Source organism: Osmerus eperlanus, chromosome 19, assembly GCF_963692335.1.
Source record: "Osmerus eperlanus chromosome 19, fOsmEpe2.1, whole genome shotgun sequence".
Classification (NCBI taxonomy): Eukaryota; Metazoa; Chordata; class Actinopteri; order Osmeriformes; family Osmeridae; genus Osmerus; species Osmerus eperlanus.
This window is the reverse complement of record NC_085036.1, coordinates 9,369,728-9,387,277: the sequence shown is the minus strand read 5'-3', so window position 1 is coordinate 9,387,277 and position 17,550 is coordinate 9,369,728. Positions and strand designations below refer to the sequence as shown.

Below are 17,550 nucleotides of genomic sequence, written 5' to 3'. Positions count from 1 at the left end.
TCAGGCGTGAATTTGTCTTGTAGCCTACGATTCACACATCTACACATTGATCTGAACACATTTGGCATTGAACAGGATATAACACCGGGACACCGGTTCGAAACCTGGCAGAAACAAATACGTATTTTTAAAGGAAAGTAATTATTTTATGGTCAAGTGGAAATAGAACAGGAAAATATTTATGTTGTCCATTATTGTTTTAAAGTTCAGTTGGTCATCTTCTTTTGACACGGTCTGCGCAAGCCAATCATATCCTTGTTGATCTAACACCCCGTTTCTGATTGGATAACAACATGTCAAGATAAAGAGAAAACGCAGCCGGCTAACCCGGTGCAGCATTCAATCAATCGTACATACGCAGCTGACTTACTACTGTCTTCTTGTTTCAGGTAGCAAATATGGTGCTAAAAGCTGTGTGCGTCCTGAAAGGAACTGGAGAGGTCACTGGAACAGTGTTCTTTGAGCAAGAGGTAACTGCTTGAGATTCATGCATGCGTTTTGGTTTGTCTACAGTAGTCTACAGTACAGTTTACGGCTGCTAGCTAGCTAGCTAGTAGCCCGGGCTCAGACTATATATGCTAAAAAGCTTAAATTAGTAGTGCTAGCAAGGTAGGTAGAGGTAAGTTTATGGATGACGATCATTCTTAAATAAAATATTCCATATCATCTAACTTGTGTTATCTGGTTGCCTTACTTGCGACAATGATGTATTAGCTCGAAACGTTAGCTATACGTCATGAAATATCTGTCCAGCAGGTATTAGTGCTAGATATAGTACGTTAGCTACTGTAACTGTACGTAACAAACGTTAGCTAACGCGTAGTTTACACATTTGCACTGCAGTTAATTGTGTGAGTTAAATGAGTAAATGGCAATGCTTCTTGCAAGATTGTGTGAAGCAAACTCCACAGGGCGCATGCTGCCTGACAACCTTTGCTACTACTATATCGTTTGTCAAGCACACATGCCCCGGACGGATAGGTATTCATTAACGCGTTATGAACACTTTTTCGCGTTTGCAATGGTTGCAAATGCTTTCTGCAGCAAATTTAGTGTGAACGGTCCGTTAGTTTGTCACCTAATTTAATGGAAGTAGTAACACATATTTGGATTGGAAATTGTAGATCTGGATAAGAGCGTCTGCTAAATGTAAATGTTAGATAGACTATATGGCGGGGCGTTGACAATCAATATTACATTACCGGTGGACAATAAACCAGGGTAATGACTCAGCAATTTATAGTCAATGGCTAGTTGTTTTTTTCTGTGGTGCACCACACGTTAATGCAAGTGTGTTACCACAAGACGGTCTGTTTTTGCAGTTATTGGTACCACAAGTTACCAGGCTGTAAAGATCCCATTGACAAGGTCGACTGCATAAACAATGTCTAATGTGCGCCATGCTTTATGTATTTGTCTTCTAGCAGTGTGTCGTTTGACTCCTGTCCATCTCTCTTCCTGCTAGGGTGACAATGGTCCAGTCAAGCTGACAGGAGAGATTTCAGGACTGACCCCTGGGGAACATGGTTTTCATGTACATGCCTTCGGGGACAACACTAATGGTTGGCAACTATAGCAAAAATGCTACGGTGTACTAACAGTTATGATTATGACTATTGTCAATGTATTAATCTGTGCATAAAATTGCATGTCAAACTTGGGTTGGTGTGACCCCCACGATGTATTTAAGTCCTTGTCCTGGCATTCTATAATATGGCCTTTCCATACCCTGAAATGTGAACAGAATACAAGTCATTTTAATGCCTGTCCTTTGACAAGCTATCTCCTTCAAATATCTTTGTCTTTGTAGGGTGCATCAGTGCTGGCCCCCATTTCAACCCCCACAGCAAGACCCATGGAGGACCCACTGATGATGTCAGGTGATTAAAAGTCATTATTTAAATATTTGATAAATTCAGGTAAACTGGTAGTGTCTCGTTAGAATACTGGCCCCCGTCTAGCCTGACTTTCCAGTCAAGAGCTTCAGGGAGTATCAGTGGGCTACCGGTTCTAATTCCTTGGTATCAACCATTTGAATTCTGATCAGTCAGAGACTAAACATGTTTGTCTAGATGCCTGTTCACTTTTCCAGAAATGACACTGTACTTACATGTGTGTATGTTGAGTGTATATTTGATCTTGCTTTCATGCTCAATCTCAAGACCTTTTATGTTCTGATGCTCAACTTTCTGGTCTTTTTTAAAATAACCTAAATCTGTATGGCACCAAATGTATTTTACATGAAGTCACATGCATGGTGAGACCAGCAGTAATGTGTGACTAGGCTGGCTGAACTAACAGATTCCCAGCATATCCATTCTTATGTTGCTAATTAGCAGAACAGGAGCTCTAGAATTGCCATGAGACTTTTACTGACCCTTCATGAAGGCCTCTGAATGGGTCTTGGGTCCCATGATGCAGAGCCACATGGTTACCCTTAACATCCTTTCAGTGACCTGTGATGAATCACTGTTCGTCCATAGAGGTCCTGATCATTCGGAACCGGTCTGATTATGAATGCTTATGTAGGTTCAGGTCACTGTAGTTATCTGATTCCCGAATGGCAGAGTTGTAGGTGGATCAGCATAATGACCGAGACTGTTCCCAGGCATGTCGGGGACCTGGGGAACGTCACAGCAGGACAGGACAACGTGGCAAAGATCAGCATCCAGGACAAGCACCTAACCCTCAACGGAGTCCACTCTATCATCGGCAGAACCATGGTGGTAAGAACTGCTGTCAGATCAGCTGGTTCAACTGCCTAAAAGAATAAAACGCAGAACTGTTGGATATTTTGGGATTGGTAGCTACCCTTCCACCACCTTTTTTGTGTTCGATATTCTCTGTTAAATTAAGCAATATTTTGTTGGAGAAGGTTATGGAATGTTTTCAGTCGAACGTTTTTAAAAGTGTTCGGGAGCTCCCGTTGACCTCTGACCCTTTCTCTGCAGATCCACGAGAAAGCTGACGACCTGGGGAAAGGAGGCAACGAAGAGAGCCTGAAGACGGGCAACGCTGGAGGTCGCTTGGCCTGCGGTGTCATCGGCATCACCCAGTAGACCTCTGTTGCCTCACCCAATCAGGAGCACGGGAAACCACTAACGCCCAGTGAAGACCAACATAGCCAGCCCATATAATGGAAAGTTCTTATGTGAAATGAGCCACGTTGGAAAACTAAAAATGCCCTTTTCCTTCCCGTGACTGAACTGGTGAAAGCATGTGCCTCTATACTGCTCTTAAGTCTTGTCAAGACAAGTCATATATTTTTGTGTGTGGTGGACGGAAGGAAGGGGACAGTCAAGTTTTCGAATGTGGCCAGAGGTTTATATTGACCAGAGATTAAAGCACTTAGAGTTGGGTCTAGAACACTGCTTCGTAAGATGTTTGTGAGTAACCATGTGTTCCAAAGAGTTAGTATGGAATATGCTATGTAATCAATGTTTTCAGTGTTCTAGAAGCACATTAATCAATAAATGGTTGCTGATTAAACTGGTTTCCGCATCTCTGTAGTTGCAGATGTTGGGGTTTTGAAGTTTTTCCAATAGTTTTGAATTCAATTGTTCTTGATTTGGCCACTAGGTGGCACCATGTTCCTGTTGTAAGACAGGTTAGAAGTGATAACTGGGGTTATCTCCTAGAGGGGATGTAGCCTCTGGTGACATCATCAGGCCTTCTATGTACTCACTCCTTCAAATAACCAGAGTAATACCATCTATCATATTTACCTTGACTAAAAACATGTTGGGTCGTATGTGTAACATTGTCTTTTATAAGCATGCTTTATTGATCAAGTATTTTGTTGCATTGTTATGCATTGCCATGCAACTCGGTTTATGTATAAAACATGTTGTTTTGGCAGGCAACAGAGTGATGGCTAAAGCAGTCCTATGAAAAACAAATTGAATTTTATGATTGGAAATGTCAATTTGGGATAGAAGTCATGCTTTCTGCCCCCTATCTCAGTGTGGAGGGTGGTGGGCTTCCTGACATCTGATTTCATAACTGATACCGCTATTAGCCAGCTGTGGCCTGCTGAAGCCAACACACATAGTCTTCCACGTTCATACATACACGCTCGCTCTCACAGATGCCTGGAGTATGGCTGCTGAGATTACATGCTCCAAAAGGCCCCTCTCCTTTCAAGGGGATGGAGGATCCTCGCATGTGTGGAGACTTGGCCCTCTCTTCTCCTCTCCGGGGGAAATGGGAGATTGGAGGGCCTTCAATACACAGTCCCCCAGGGACTGACGGAGGCCAGCTATAGTATTTGCAGATGGATTTGCATTGAAAATGCATCAACCGGAGTGGTTTCACGGTGGGCTATAAAGCACAGATGAATGCCTTGTCGTAGAAAATGCTTACATCAAAATAACATCTTTCCGATCCCTAACCCCATGTTTTTTAATGGGATATGTGCAGCCACAGTATGTGGATGGACCAGCATGAAATACATTCGAAACTGTGTCCTTAAACCTGTGTTTCAGGAGACAGTCAGGGCATGTTGTCTCTGAGTGTGATTGGTATTGTATGTGGTGCCTGTGAAAACAGGCAGTGTGCTGTGGTTTAGTAGGCCAGGAAGCCCTTGGAGCAGCAGCATGGTTTCCCGACGGCGGGGAGATGTGTCGGCTGGATCTGTGTGGACAGATGCAGCCAGCTGAGCGGGCTGGCAGCATGTAAAAGCTGGTATAAATAGGCTGTGTGATGGAGATGCAGGTAATGAATAATAAAAGAGATTCCCAGCGGAGCAGGCGAGGAGATGGTGCCACCATCGCTGGAACAATGCTGCTTCCACTGGCGAGAGACAGGACAGAGGGCTTACGTATTTGTATCCCCCGGCATGACTTCTCTGGATGTGGCATGAGAGGATCAGGGGGTTAGATCGAAAACATCCTGTCTCTCGGTGTGATCTGGCTTTTCATAAGAAAGGAAGTATTGGTGTGTGAACAGGTGAGAGGTTCTGCTTTCAAAGGTGATCCGAAAGTGACCTGATCACCACACACCGCTTGCAGCATGACAGGGCTTCATGTCTCCCTCAAACACACACAGTAGCATACATGGATAAGTGGATATGGAGGGCTCTATGTGTTTATCTGAGGAACCAAATGGATAGGGATCTGTTCCTCTTCCTCAGTGCATTATTGCAAACACCAACACACACACACATTGTAAGACACACACCACACGGTAACTGCATCCACAGAAGTGAATAGTAGACTGTCATGAGGCTACTACTCACTTCAACAATTCACACCGAGGGGCGGGGCAGTGGTTGCTTAGCAACTCAGGGATGGGTATATCCCCTGGTGAAGTGACTCAGGAGTAGAGGTTCTTGTTTTGGACGTACTTATGTAAGAGGGTGTGTGTGTGTGTTGGTGTTGCGATGTGTCGCTCCAAAGCACATTCTGACAACAACCAGTGTGGTCACATTTCTGGAGGCAGCTCCCTGTAGTCCCCTCCAGGGCAGAGAGAGACTCAAGGCCCAGCCTGGCCCAAAGGATTGTGGGTAGGCTTTTACTGGAACTGCTTCCCAGACAGCCATAATTATTTAATACAGGTGAACCTACAGAGAGGAAAACCATTTATTTCTAAGGGTACCGTTAATGCTCCCAGCATCAAGCCTGAAAATCTAGTTAGGTTTTTGACATTTTCAAATCTGAGTGTGTGTGTGTGTGTGTAAGAGAGAGAGAGAGAGAGAGAGAGAGAGAGAGAGAGAGAGAGAGAGAGAGAGAGAGAGAGAGAGAGAGAGAGAGAGAGAGAGAGAGAGAGAGAGAGAGAGAGAGAGAGAGAGAGAGAGAGAGAGAGAGAGAGAGAAAGAGAGAGGAAGAGAAAGCACTGCTTTGTCTCTGTTCAACAGAATACCCTCATTGTGTCACTGTTGAAGAGGTGGCCCTAACCTGCCTGTACCCCCTCCTCACTGAGGTCTACACTAACCTTCCAAAGCCAGTTTCCCCTGTCGTCGTGGGGATGTGGAGAGCTCCTGTGAGCTACTGGAGGTCGGAGGTCAGATGCCATACATGGTGCCCTGGCTGTGAGACCGGTGTGGGCGGGCAAAGTAATCATCCTGTACCAGCCCTGTGACCTGACCCTTGACCTCTGACCCTGAGGTTAGGTTCCGACCCTGAGGTTAGGTTCCAACCTCCACAACTTTCACTGCCAGACTTTTATTTCTCTTTAACGTCGTCCACTTGCGTCCTGTCTTTCACTCTTTTATTCTGTTCTTTGCTGAGTTGTTGGTTTTTAATCAAGTTCATTGTAAGTTGAGTCTTATGAGATGGAGTGGAGAAGAGAACACTACCTATCTTCATCTCGTTTCACCTTTCCTTGCCACCCTACAATTCTGTAATCAGTCTATGAAAATTCTATCACTATTATTTTTACGTTATTGCTGTGGATGTAACCGGTGAATGACCCCAGCCTCGACCCCACCCTCAACCCCACCATCAGCCCTGAGAAGATGTACGTGTAGCTGGTCATTTCATTTCCTGTTGGCCTACCTGATGAGATCATCCATAAGCCGAGTTGTATATCAACTTATTCCACGTGCTGCTATGGTGTTGTTTGGGCTGCTGTGAAGACAAATGAGTTCGTAGCTTGTACTGCTGTGGTGGAAATAAAACAGGAAAGTTTGATAGAGTATTGTGCCCCTGTCCTACATGTGACCCCCATATATTTGTCCCCTTTTTGTTTTTGCAAGGCTCTCAGTTCTAACAAGCCTGCTAGCACACGCTCGTGTGTGCGCACGCATACACACACACGCACACGCACACACACAGACCAGCTGAAGTGGATTCACAGGCATCTGCTGTTCATCTCATCGTCCTTATCAGATTAGATTGAATTAGAAACAGAGAGGATGAACGACACAAGCAAGGAAGACCGTACGAAACGTGAATGAAAGACGAGAGAGGGATGGGGGGGGAAATGAAAGAGGAAAGAAGATATGGAACGGAATGTTGATCAGAGAGAGAAAGAGGGGAAGGATGGAAGCAAGAACAGAGGGAAGCGGGAAGACTGTCAAAAAGATGGAGGCAGATTCCCAACCCTTGGTGGCTGTGATTCGATGGACCAAAATAGAGAGCGCAGCTCCAAATCCTGACTTTGACTTGAACTCTCTGAGTGGACATGTCCAGATGTTTGTTTCTGGATGAGGACGGCTTGTGTTGGGGCTTGAGGAAAAGTCCCACAGGCTCCGATCTCACGTCTCTCAGGGGTGATTCCTCTGACGGATGACCCGTCAGAATCCTGCTTTGAGCCAGTACTCCAACAGCAGCCTGGGACTCTGACCTTTGAACCCATGGTGGCCTGCTGAACATGCTGACAGGTCACACACACACTTCTCTTCTCACCCTACCATCCCTAGGGACGTTCATTATCATTTGTTCATTATCTAATCAGTCAACCCATGGCTCCGTTGTATGCTATCAGATTCTGTTAGAAGTACAGATGACCGATAACCAGAGTTTTGTCTTCCTACCTAGCCAACAAGCCAGAAGATATCTCATGATTTCACAACCCCAACTGTGTCTGATTAGAGGCAAACCCTTTCACCCTCTGCTCACGCAGACAAAGACGAGACCAAAAAACTCAATACTCTTTCTCTTTTTGTCCCTCTCTCTCACACACACACCCTCTATGTATAGCATGTGCAGTGTCTTCTTGTCACTGGAGTGTGTATGCCAGACTTTGACTTTGTGCTACATTCCAGACATAGTGTGACCAGGAAGTGTGTTCACCACTTAGATGTACAGAGACCAAGCCCAAAGTGGACTGTACATGTGGCGCTGTCAGTCTGTCTCCGAATGAGCCGCACAATCAAATTCAAATCTTTTCTCTATTCAAAAGGTCCTATCAATGCAAATTAGGGTGTCATTTTGAATGGGGCGACATAGATAGCTTGGAGGAACTAAAATATTGACTGTCTGGAAAACATCTACTGGCCTATGTGTGTGTGTGTCTGTGTGTTTAGCTAGAAACCAAGCACCTCTTTGTGACTTTTGGAGGAAGCAGATCTCATGCCTGTGTATGTGTTTGTATGTTTTCCATGAAACCCCTCTCACGCAAGTGTGCTAGATGTCCTGCTCGGGTGGGAAGTGTTCTGCGGTTCCCCAGAGAGCAGGTTCACCACACTCCGTCTTCATCTGAGAGAGCGGGGGGGGGGGGGGGGGGGGGGGGGGAGAAAAACAAGGGGGGGAGAGAGAGTGAGGAAGGAGAAAAGCAGGGGATTGAAGAAAAGCGAGGACGCACGAGTGAGAAAGGGTCGCAGGCCTCCCACGTGTCTTCGACGGGAGCCAACGATCAAACGTTTTTTTTTTTTACCAGACTAGAAAAGAATGTTATAGCTTCCTTCTCTTTTCTCTCGCTGGGTTTTTAAATTGGCCACTCCCACTTTTTCCCACTCGTTTTCGACTCCCTTTCTCCACCTGGGATCTCTCTCATCCTTTCCATGTCTAGTTTTCCTCTCATTTCACCCTCTCTATTCCCTCCCTCCCTATTCCCTCCCTCCCTCCCTCCCTCCCTCCCTCCCACCCAAACCCTTCCCCTGCTTTTGACTCTATTCCCCCTTTTAATGAGATGAAGGGGGGGGGTGACCGGTCAAATATGCACATACTTTACCTTCTTTTAAATCAAACCCTTAAGATTTTCCCCCATATTCTTCACATTCCACCAGTCAGCAGACATTCAAAGTGTTTAAACCTTCTCTTTGTTTCTCTCTGCACTCACCTCAGGCTAGGTTTCTCAGTGATTACACTGCACCCTTATAGAATTTCAAAAAGCCATGTTTCTACCTGTGTGTGTGTGTGTGTGTGTGTGTGTGTGTGTGTGTGTGTGTGTGTGTGTGAAAGAGAGACCATGTGATGTATGTGAACATGTGTGTGTCTTTGTGCGCGCTGGTGTCTTCAGGTATTCCAATAATTACTCTACGCCCCCGGCCTGTGTCTCAGTTCGTTAGTCCTGGACAGCAATTAGCCTCTCTTAATTAGAACTGTTGGGCCCTCAGGGGGACTGAAGCTACACCTCCAGCCACTGCAGGAAGCCACACCGGGACACAGAGTCAGAGTGACAAGGGACAAGTCTGAAGTGTGTCTCTGCCCCTGTGTGTGAGTGACAGTCCATGTCCCCGTCTGTGTGTGTGTGTGCGCCTGTGTTTAACCACTCTCTGATAATGTATTGACACCTCATTAGAAGGGTTGATAGCTTCACATTGACCGTGACTGTTATGCAGTTTCACAGTTGGTTTGCGGTTCAGAGTATTGCTCGTTAGCACCATAAAGGGCTATCAGAGATGGGGGTCCCCCACCCCCCCCACACACACAGCCACAGACCTGCACACACACACCCTTCACCCCTCCCCCAGACCCTAAACATACCTCCCCCACTGCTCTTCACCTTAACCCACTAACACTCCATTTCACCACGTAAGCGTCCAGTTTATAGACTTCAAACAGTCTGCAGCCCTGCAGGCATTCCCCAGTGAATAACTTTGTGTGTGTGTGTGTGTGTGTGCATCTGTGTGTACAGTGTGTGTGTGTGTGTGTGTGTTTAAACAGGAGGATGGGGGTAGGGCTCTTTCTGCTTGACCTCACCCACCTGAAGATCAGTGTGTGTAATGAGATTCTGCCCACATGCTATTTCAGTGGATGTGAGTGTGTTTGTGGGGGTTCCGACCATTACATTTCTATGTCTAAATAATTCAAAGCCATACGTGTGTGTCCACATTGTGCCATTTCATGTGTGTTTGTGCTTGTGCGTGTGCTAGCCTTCAGAGCAGAAACTTTATAGAGCTGTGTGTTGTAAGCAGGATCAGTCTGTCAATATGTACAGTAAGCAGACCATAATATGATATTGAATTGGGGGGGGGGGGGGGGGGGGGTAGTTAGCTGCTTGTGGAATGTGAGCAGAGGATGGCGTGTGTGTGTGTGTGTGTGTGCATGGCTCAGTGGGTGGGAGCTGTTAAACTCCATTTGGTGGGATTATTGCCCCCCCCTCTCCTTTGGGAAGAGCCATCAGACTGTCATCTCCCACAGGAACCATACCTTGTGATGTTCTAATCCCCTCTTCTCTGTCTCCCCCCCTCCTCCTCCCCCCCTCCTCCTCCCCCCCTCCCTGCCCCCCCCCCCCCTCTCCCTGTCCCCGCCACTTCCCTTGTATCCCTCCCCCATCTCTCATTCTCTGCCTCCATTTCACCCCTACACCTATCTACCCTCAACCCCCCCCCGCCCCTTTTTCCAGCTGTATTGGCTCCCATGCACCCCTTTCCTTCTTTACCATCTGCAATTCTCCAACAACCACCCTCGTTTCTCTCTCCACCCCTTCACCTCTTTCCCCTCTCCTCCTGTGGTGTGACTGTCTTTATTCAAGTAGTCCAAGCAGACCAACCGAGTTAAGGGGTAATGCGGTATTGTTAGTTAATGATGAGAGCATTAGCAATTAGCATGATAGAGATTGAGAGACAGAGAGAGAGTGTGAGAGGGAGAGAGAGAGGGAGAGAGTGTGAGAGGGAGAGAGAGAGAGAGAGAGAGAGAGAGAGAGAGAGAGAGAGAGAGGGAGCGAGAGAAGAGAGAGAGGGAGAGAGAGAGAGAGTGTGAGAGAGAGAGAGAGAGAGAGAGAGAGAGAGTGAGAGGGAGAGAGAGAGAGGGAGCGAGAGAAGAGAGGGAAAACAATGAAAAGAGGAAAGAGAAGGCCGAGTGAGAAGACAAACGGGTCTACTGGAGCTGTCTTCTTATGTTGCTCCAGCTCGACCTGGAAATGACTGATCCCTCAAGTGAGTCACAAGTCAAGGGCAAGTTGGTGTGTACGTGTGTCTGTGCGCGTATGGGATGTCTGTGTGTGTGTGTGGCGCGCGAGTGTGCGTGTGTCTGTATGTGTGTGTGCGTGAGGCTAAAGATGCCATGGGCTGGCAATTCAAGCATGTCAAGTCAGCTTTCATTTGCATGCTCTGTATGTCTGCGTGGTGAAGAGTGGGGCCCTGGGTGTGTGTTGTGTCTGTGAGGGAAGACGGGAGTGTGTTTGGACTGGAGCTTCCCATAATTCCCCCGAGGAGCACTAAACTGCATGTGTGTGAGTATGTGTAAGTGTGTGCATGCGCTGGTGAATAAGCAGCAGGATTAGTGGGCTGTGTGAGTAATGCTAATCAGTATGTGAGTGTGTATGTGTGTGTACGCGTGTGCGTCTGTGTAATGGGGTCAGAAGGTCATGTGGTAAGTGTGTCGTCTGAGCTCGGCATGAATGGTTCCGTCTCACTGATTCTCGCTGTCCTGCCCTGGTTTACTCTCATTCATCCCTCTCTCCTGTCACATGCCATGTCATCATTAGGGGACGGACATGCATAGAAAAGCAGCACACACTGGGTGTAGATAAGAGTGGGCATGAGCTTCTCGATGCTCGATGATGGTGTCAGATCTTCCTCCTGACACAGATACACAGATACAGTTCCGTGATGAGAAGTGCACCGCTCATCCCCCATCTATCTTTCCTCTCTCTCCCCTTCCTCCTCTCTTCCTTCCTGTCTCTCATCCCTGCTTCCGTTGGGAAACTCTTTCCTGTTCTGACAGAGGCCATACTGGCCAGTCTGTGGAATAATCCCGCTGTTTGTCCTTGTAGTCTACTAGTATGTGTTCGCCTGTGTGTGCACATGTGTGTGTGCGTGAGAGCATGTGTGTGTGTGTGTCTGTCAGAGTTAGAGCCCTGGAACATTTCCCCTGGTTTGGGATTATTTATTTGATTTCTCTTATTCTGCTCTCCTCAGCAGAAGCCAGTGACACAAAGACAGATGGGACCTCTGCTCTAGTTTCACTATTTCTGTGTACACGTCAACACGTTCAGCACAAATATCCACATCCGAACACACACACTCACACACACAAAGATGAATTCAGCACATGCGAGTGTGCTGCCTGACAAGCTGACTTGATGAGTAGAGGATCTCAGTACCCCGTGAAGACCTGTCCCATGATGCCTGAGAGAGACAGGGTGCTGGGTAGGACACCTTTGTGGACTTCCCACTAACATGTGTGTGTGTGTGTGTGTGTGAGAACAGTCTCATTTGTATGGATATGAGTGAATGTGGATGGTTAAGCTCTGTCCATCAGCTTTACCAGGCTCAGAGGGATGAGAAGAGATGTGTTAAATAGAGCCTTTTCATTTTCCCAGGGAATTAAGGATTTGAACACACCATTCTGGTTTGTGCATGTGTGTGTGATATATATTACTGGTTTGAACAGTGGACTCTGCAGACACTGCATACTGCTCACTCTTCAACCCACTTTATGTCTCAGTATGCAACATGTTACTACCTCTATGTAAATCATTGCAGCGACCGGTAGGCCAAACACTAATGTGTCCCTGCTGCATGCCTTTGGCCTGCTAGTTCTCATCCCCAGCCTGTTTCAACAGGCCTCCTCTGTGACAGTCTGAACACAGTTTACTAAGTAAGTGTGAGAAGCCGGTGACTTAATACTCTTACTTTACCAAGCCAAATTTAATCAAATGTTGCTTGCAAATGTAATCATAAATGACTGACTGTTGAATGACCAGGGACTTACTAGAAACCTTCAACAAAGCCCTGAGAATACCTAATTGAAACAGAACTTTTGGAACACAACTATTCCTGTTTATGCAGCGTAAAGTTGAAAGCCAGGGAAAAATAATACAATGGAACTGACACAATATATGGCTTTTGTTTGTACAACAGGCTGTGTAGAACTAACAGTGTCGCATATATCTCATGAATATTAATTCGACTAATAGCTTTGGGCTAATGTTCTGTCGTTGTGGCGACCTTGCTTTTGCCAGTGGAGGTCATTTAATTCACTGCTCAAACCATGGGAGCCGTTTTGGACAGCCACAGTCACTATATATTTGGGTGGTAGCTAGGTAACAGAAGACCCTCTTGTGCCTTAAAGGGGAAGGTGATGCTGAAAGGACTGAATGAACGAATCTGCTAGCTTGCTTTTTATTAACATAATAATACTAAAAAACTGCTACTGTTAGCTTATTACATCTGTGTTCCTTAATGTTTTAATTGTGTGAGCTAACAGAATGTGTCAGCATATTAAAAAAGGAAGATAATTTAGGCAATTATCATCTTGATTAACTGGTTGCTGTCAGGATCATCTTACCTGTCCTTCAGTTCTCCTGTAATGTCAACTGGTTCATACTCCTCAATTCTATAGGAGTATTGTCTGAACTGTCATGTGAGCTACACCAACAATATACAGTATGGTGTAATACCATCTGGTGTGGTCCCAACAATTCACCCGTGTGTGCGTTTGTGTGTGTGGCTGTAACATAAAGTGTGATATGAAGGCTAATATGCGTATATATGCGTTTGCACGTGTGCAAATGTGCCAAGGTGCCTTGTGCTAATGGAAAATGTGCTAGGTGTTAGACTGGGTGCTGCAGATGCAACTGTTAGCGGTGGCTGGTATTGAAGGCAGAGTGGCAAGCTAGGCTAACACTGGTCCGACAGGAAGGTGGAGGTAGAGAGGCTGGTACTGTTGTAGCTCCTGTGGCAGGTTCATTATTCATAGGTTGTTCTCGCTCGGCTGGTGATAAAGACTTTATCTGATCTGGCAAGGTGGGTGGGTGTGCAAGGTTCTGGCTATTTGTGTCAGTCACACGTTTATGTGGATGGATTTTTATATCTGTTTAGTGACAATGTCATTCTAACCTATGGAAGAAGCATGATAGGTTGTCATAGTCGACCGTGCATTCCTCCCCAAACTATTCTTTGCCCTTTACTGATAGTATGCACACCACTGATAACGTGCACATGCACACATACATACAAACACACACATGCACACACGCGTGCACACACATACACTTCCCGTAAGTAAGATCATCAGGTGCAGTTGTGTCGTCTTAGGTAGGCCTGTTTTAGCTCAGGTGGGGAGAAATATCACTGCTATGGGTTGTTGCTGCACTGACACGCATGCACACACACACACACACACACACACACACACACACACACACACACACACACACACACACACAGCAAGAAATGAGTGCTGTGACCATAGTACAGTAGCTATGGTTGCATCTCCCAGATTTGGGTGTGACGTGTTACCACATAAAAACAACTCATTGCACATGACACAATACTACTAATAACAATTAGCTAATGACTAATGTGTGTGACAGCCAAGGGGTTCCCATCACGCCCAAATGCCAAATGGCACGAAATCAAGTGCAGACATGTAATGAGACATCCTGTTTATGTTCCTGTCAAACTATCCAAAATTCATTAAGATTCTGCCTGCGTGTTCCAGCATGCCCCCCCTGAAAGCCAAGGCTTGAAGTGCTACAGTCCCCAGCTAGCGCTTCTGTTTGTTCACCAGATAATCACATTAGGATCCAATAAATGACCTGTTTGTGTTGCACTGTGGGAACGTGTGTCCAAATATCTGTGGATCCCCTAGCTTGGCGACTTCCTGTTTTCGTAGGCTTAGAGTAGAAGACACTGCATCCATTACAATTTTGAGATCCCACCTCCCCCTCACAAGACCTCCAAACACACACACACACACACACACACACACACACACACACACACACACACACACACACACACACACACACACACACACACACACACACACAGCAGCAGTGAGAAACACAAAAGAGCTGCAGTGCTATTGTCCCCGTTGGGTGCTGGAATGTCACCTGATGCCTGGGGTGCTAAGGTGTGTGTGTGTGTGTGTGTCTCTCCTACCTCCGTCTCTCTCTCCTGCTGTGGTTTTGTCAGCTTCTTTGTTTAGATGGCCTCTTAACTAACCTCGCCCTCTGGCTCTGTGACACGTCCTCTCTCTGAAGCACAGCCACACTGCTGCTCAGCTGGGCTGGCTCGGAACATTCTGCCCTGCCAGGAAAAGAGGGAGATTCTCGTTTGTGACGTAAGCGCCTTCCTTCCCAGGTGTTTACCTCCCTACCCCTACCTACCTCCAAGGATTTTATTGAGGAGGGAACCACCCCTGAAAAGAAAGCCCTTTTTTCTGTTGTGTTAGTGAGACGAAACATCGTTGACCTGGATATGACGCTTGATTCAGTCCAGTGATCAACAACAATGATTAACAAGCCCACACGGCGTGCCTGATGCACTGACCCCGAGTCTGGACAAACACATCTGACGTAAACACTTATAAACAGGTAATTGGCGCTTTATCTATTGGGAGTTGATACCCAAGATATAAATAGATAGATATCGTTTTAGAGAGACTGCTTCCATGCCCCCCCCCCTCACAGCTGCCTCTCTCTCCCTCCCTCCTTTCCTCTCTCACTTCATGTCTATTTTCTATCTTTCCTTCCCTCGTTTCTGTTTGTTTCGTTTGAGTGTGTGATTTTATTGACTTGAGCATGTGTGCGAGAGAGAAGGGTGTGTGTGTGTGTGTGTACGTGTGAGCGTCAGAGAGAGGCGCATGTGTGTTTGTGTGTGTGTGAACTTCAGACCAGAGACTAAGCAATTAAAAGGAGACTAGGGATGTCTCAGGCGAAGAGGCACAGACCCAGCCCTCATGCTGACAGTCAATCGCCAGACTGGGGGGAGGTGAAATTGGAGAGAGAGAGAGAGAGAGAGCGAGAGAGAGAGAGAGAGAGAGAGAGAGAGAGAGAGAGAGAGAGAGAGAGAGAGAGAGAGAGAGAGAGAGAGAGAGAGAGAGAGAGAGAGAAAAGGAGGAAGGAGGGAGGGGTAGAGGGCAGGGAGAGTGTGAATGCATGTGTGAGTGAGTGAGAGAGAGAGAGAGAGAGACAGACAGGAGAGCGAAACAGAGGGAAGGGGCGGGCTCAAACACACAGCGCGCACACACACACCCTCTTGAAGGTCTTCAGTCTCGTCTAGGCATGCGAGGAGCAGTGTGCGTGTGTGTGTGTGGACGTGTGTGTGGACCTTAACGCGGAGGCAGGAGCGACCGGGGTTGTTTTCGGGGGTGGATACGACGCTTGCGATGCTAGGATTTGCACATGCCCTCTAAGGCGAGGAGTATTGTGCGGTGATAACCCTGCTCAAGGAACCAGACCGCGGTAGACTGGGACACACATCAGCAGCAGCAGCACGGTGAGCACACATTCTCTGTTTGGGTCTGTTTCGAAGAACCGTGTGTGTGAATGTGATGGAATAAGCAATGAGGGATGAAAGGAGGGAGGGAGAGAGAGATAATAGAGAGACAGGAGGTTTGTAATGAATCAGCATTTAACGGCTTGTTGTTGCGAGGACGAGCCTCATCTGTCCATGGGCTTCATTTTGGATGGCAATGTTGCCGACTTACAGTCGGTGGCGGTATGTGTCTGGTGGGTCTGTGTGCGTGTGTGTGTGTGTGTGTGTGTGGGAGCTTGTGTGACAGTGTGCTTTCTCACACAGTGTGTCTTTGTGCATGAGTGTGACTTCTGTCGTTTGCCGGTACATTGCTATTTAGTAGCAGTTTCCAATTTCCTTCCCTCTCTCCCTCTCCCTCTCTCTCTCTCTCTATGTCTCTCTCTCTCCCTCGCTCTGTCTGTCTCTCACTCCCTCTCTCTGTTCTTTACCTAGCGTCTCTGCTGCTCAGTGGTCTGACGTTGAGTTTATTAATGATTCACGTTGCCGAGGGAGACTCCGACTCCAAAACAGTTTCCCCCACCAGGAAGGGACGTGACAAGAGGCCGTCCTGGCTTTACTAAGTGAGTTTTCCCTCCGACCCCTCACCGCGGTGTGTGGGGATATGCGTGCGTCCATCTTCAACGCAGTAAAAGATTAGGAGAGGGGTGTCAGAGCTACAGCAGAGTGCAGTGGAGAAACAGAGCACAGTTTGGAAGAGAGAGGAGAGAAGAGCTAATTGAGGGAGTAGAGAGGGAGTCGTGTTCTTTTATTCTGTGGAAGAGAGGGAGAGATTGATGGAGGATTGTGTGTACATTGACAGATTGGAAGAACAGCAACAAAGGTTAAAAAAGAGAGAGTGGGGGGATAAAGAGATACACTTAGTATTGTGTGGAAACCAAACAAGTTGCGCTGGTCTCATATCGAACCAGACTACAGCTTGTTGATTGTTAGTGCAACTAATTGATTTCAGTGACGGTCAAATCCACACACTCAGCATCAATCTTATCAATGCTGCATGTGTGTGTGTGTGTGTGTGTGTACAGGAAGTCTCAGCTGTGTAGGTCTAGGGTCACCCTCAGGCATCCAGACCAGGATGGAAAAGGTGAAGGGGCAAAGGTCATTGAGATTCCTCCTTCAACTAATTCTTCCTTTACCATCCCCCGTCTCCCTCTCTCTCTCTCTCTCTCTCTCTCTCTCTCTCTCTCTCTCTCTCTCTCTCTCTCTCTCTCTCTCTCTCTCTCTCTCTCTCTGTCAGTTTGTTTCTCCTTCTCTCCTTCTCTCCTTTTCTCTCTTTGTAGTCTTATCTGTTCCTGGTTAATAGATCTACTGCAGGTCATGTGTGCTATGGCTCCTTTAACAGGTCTTATCAGCGGTCCTGTTTTAAGACAAATACCTCCTTCCCCTCCCCTCACACACCCATCCAGCTGTTCTGTTCCGCGTCATACTACTACAGCACATCCTAAAACCCAGTATGTCTT

The 17,550-nt window shown here is 46.8% G+C and overlaps 1 protein-coding gene and 1 pseudogene across 1 annotated transcript; both read left to right on the top strand.

Annotated features, from left to right (window-relative positions):
• Nucleotides 1-303: 303 nt before the first annotated feature.
• Nucleotides 304-3,489, top strand: sod1 (superoxide dismutase 1, soluble). Its single transcript, XM_062486353.1, has 5 exons — nt 304-470; nt 1,466-1,562; nt 1,811-1,880; nt 2,609-2,726; nt 2,952-3,489. Exons 1-5 carry the CDS (start codon nt 399-401, stop codon nt 3,057-3,059), a joined length of 465 nt encoding a protein of 154 aa, XP_062342337.1. The 5' UTR covers nt 304-398; the 3' UTR covers nt 3,060-3,489.
• A 12,320-nt stretch (nt 3,490-15,809) lies between these two features.
• Nucleotides 15,810-17,550, top strand: part of LOC134040041 (rho guanine nucleotide exchange factor TIAM1-like) — a 26,484-nt pseudogene continuing 24,743 nt past the window's right edge.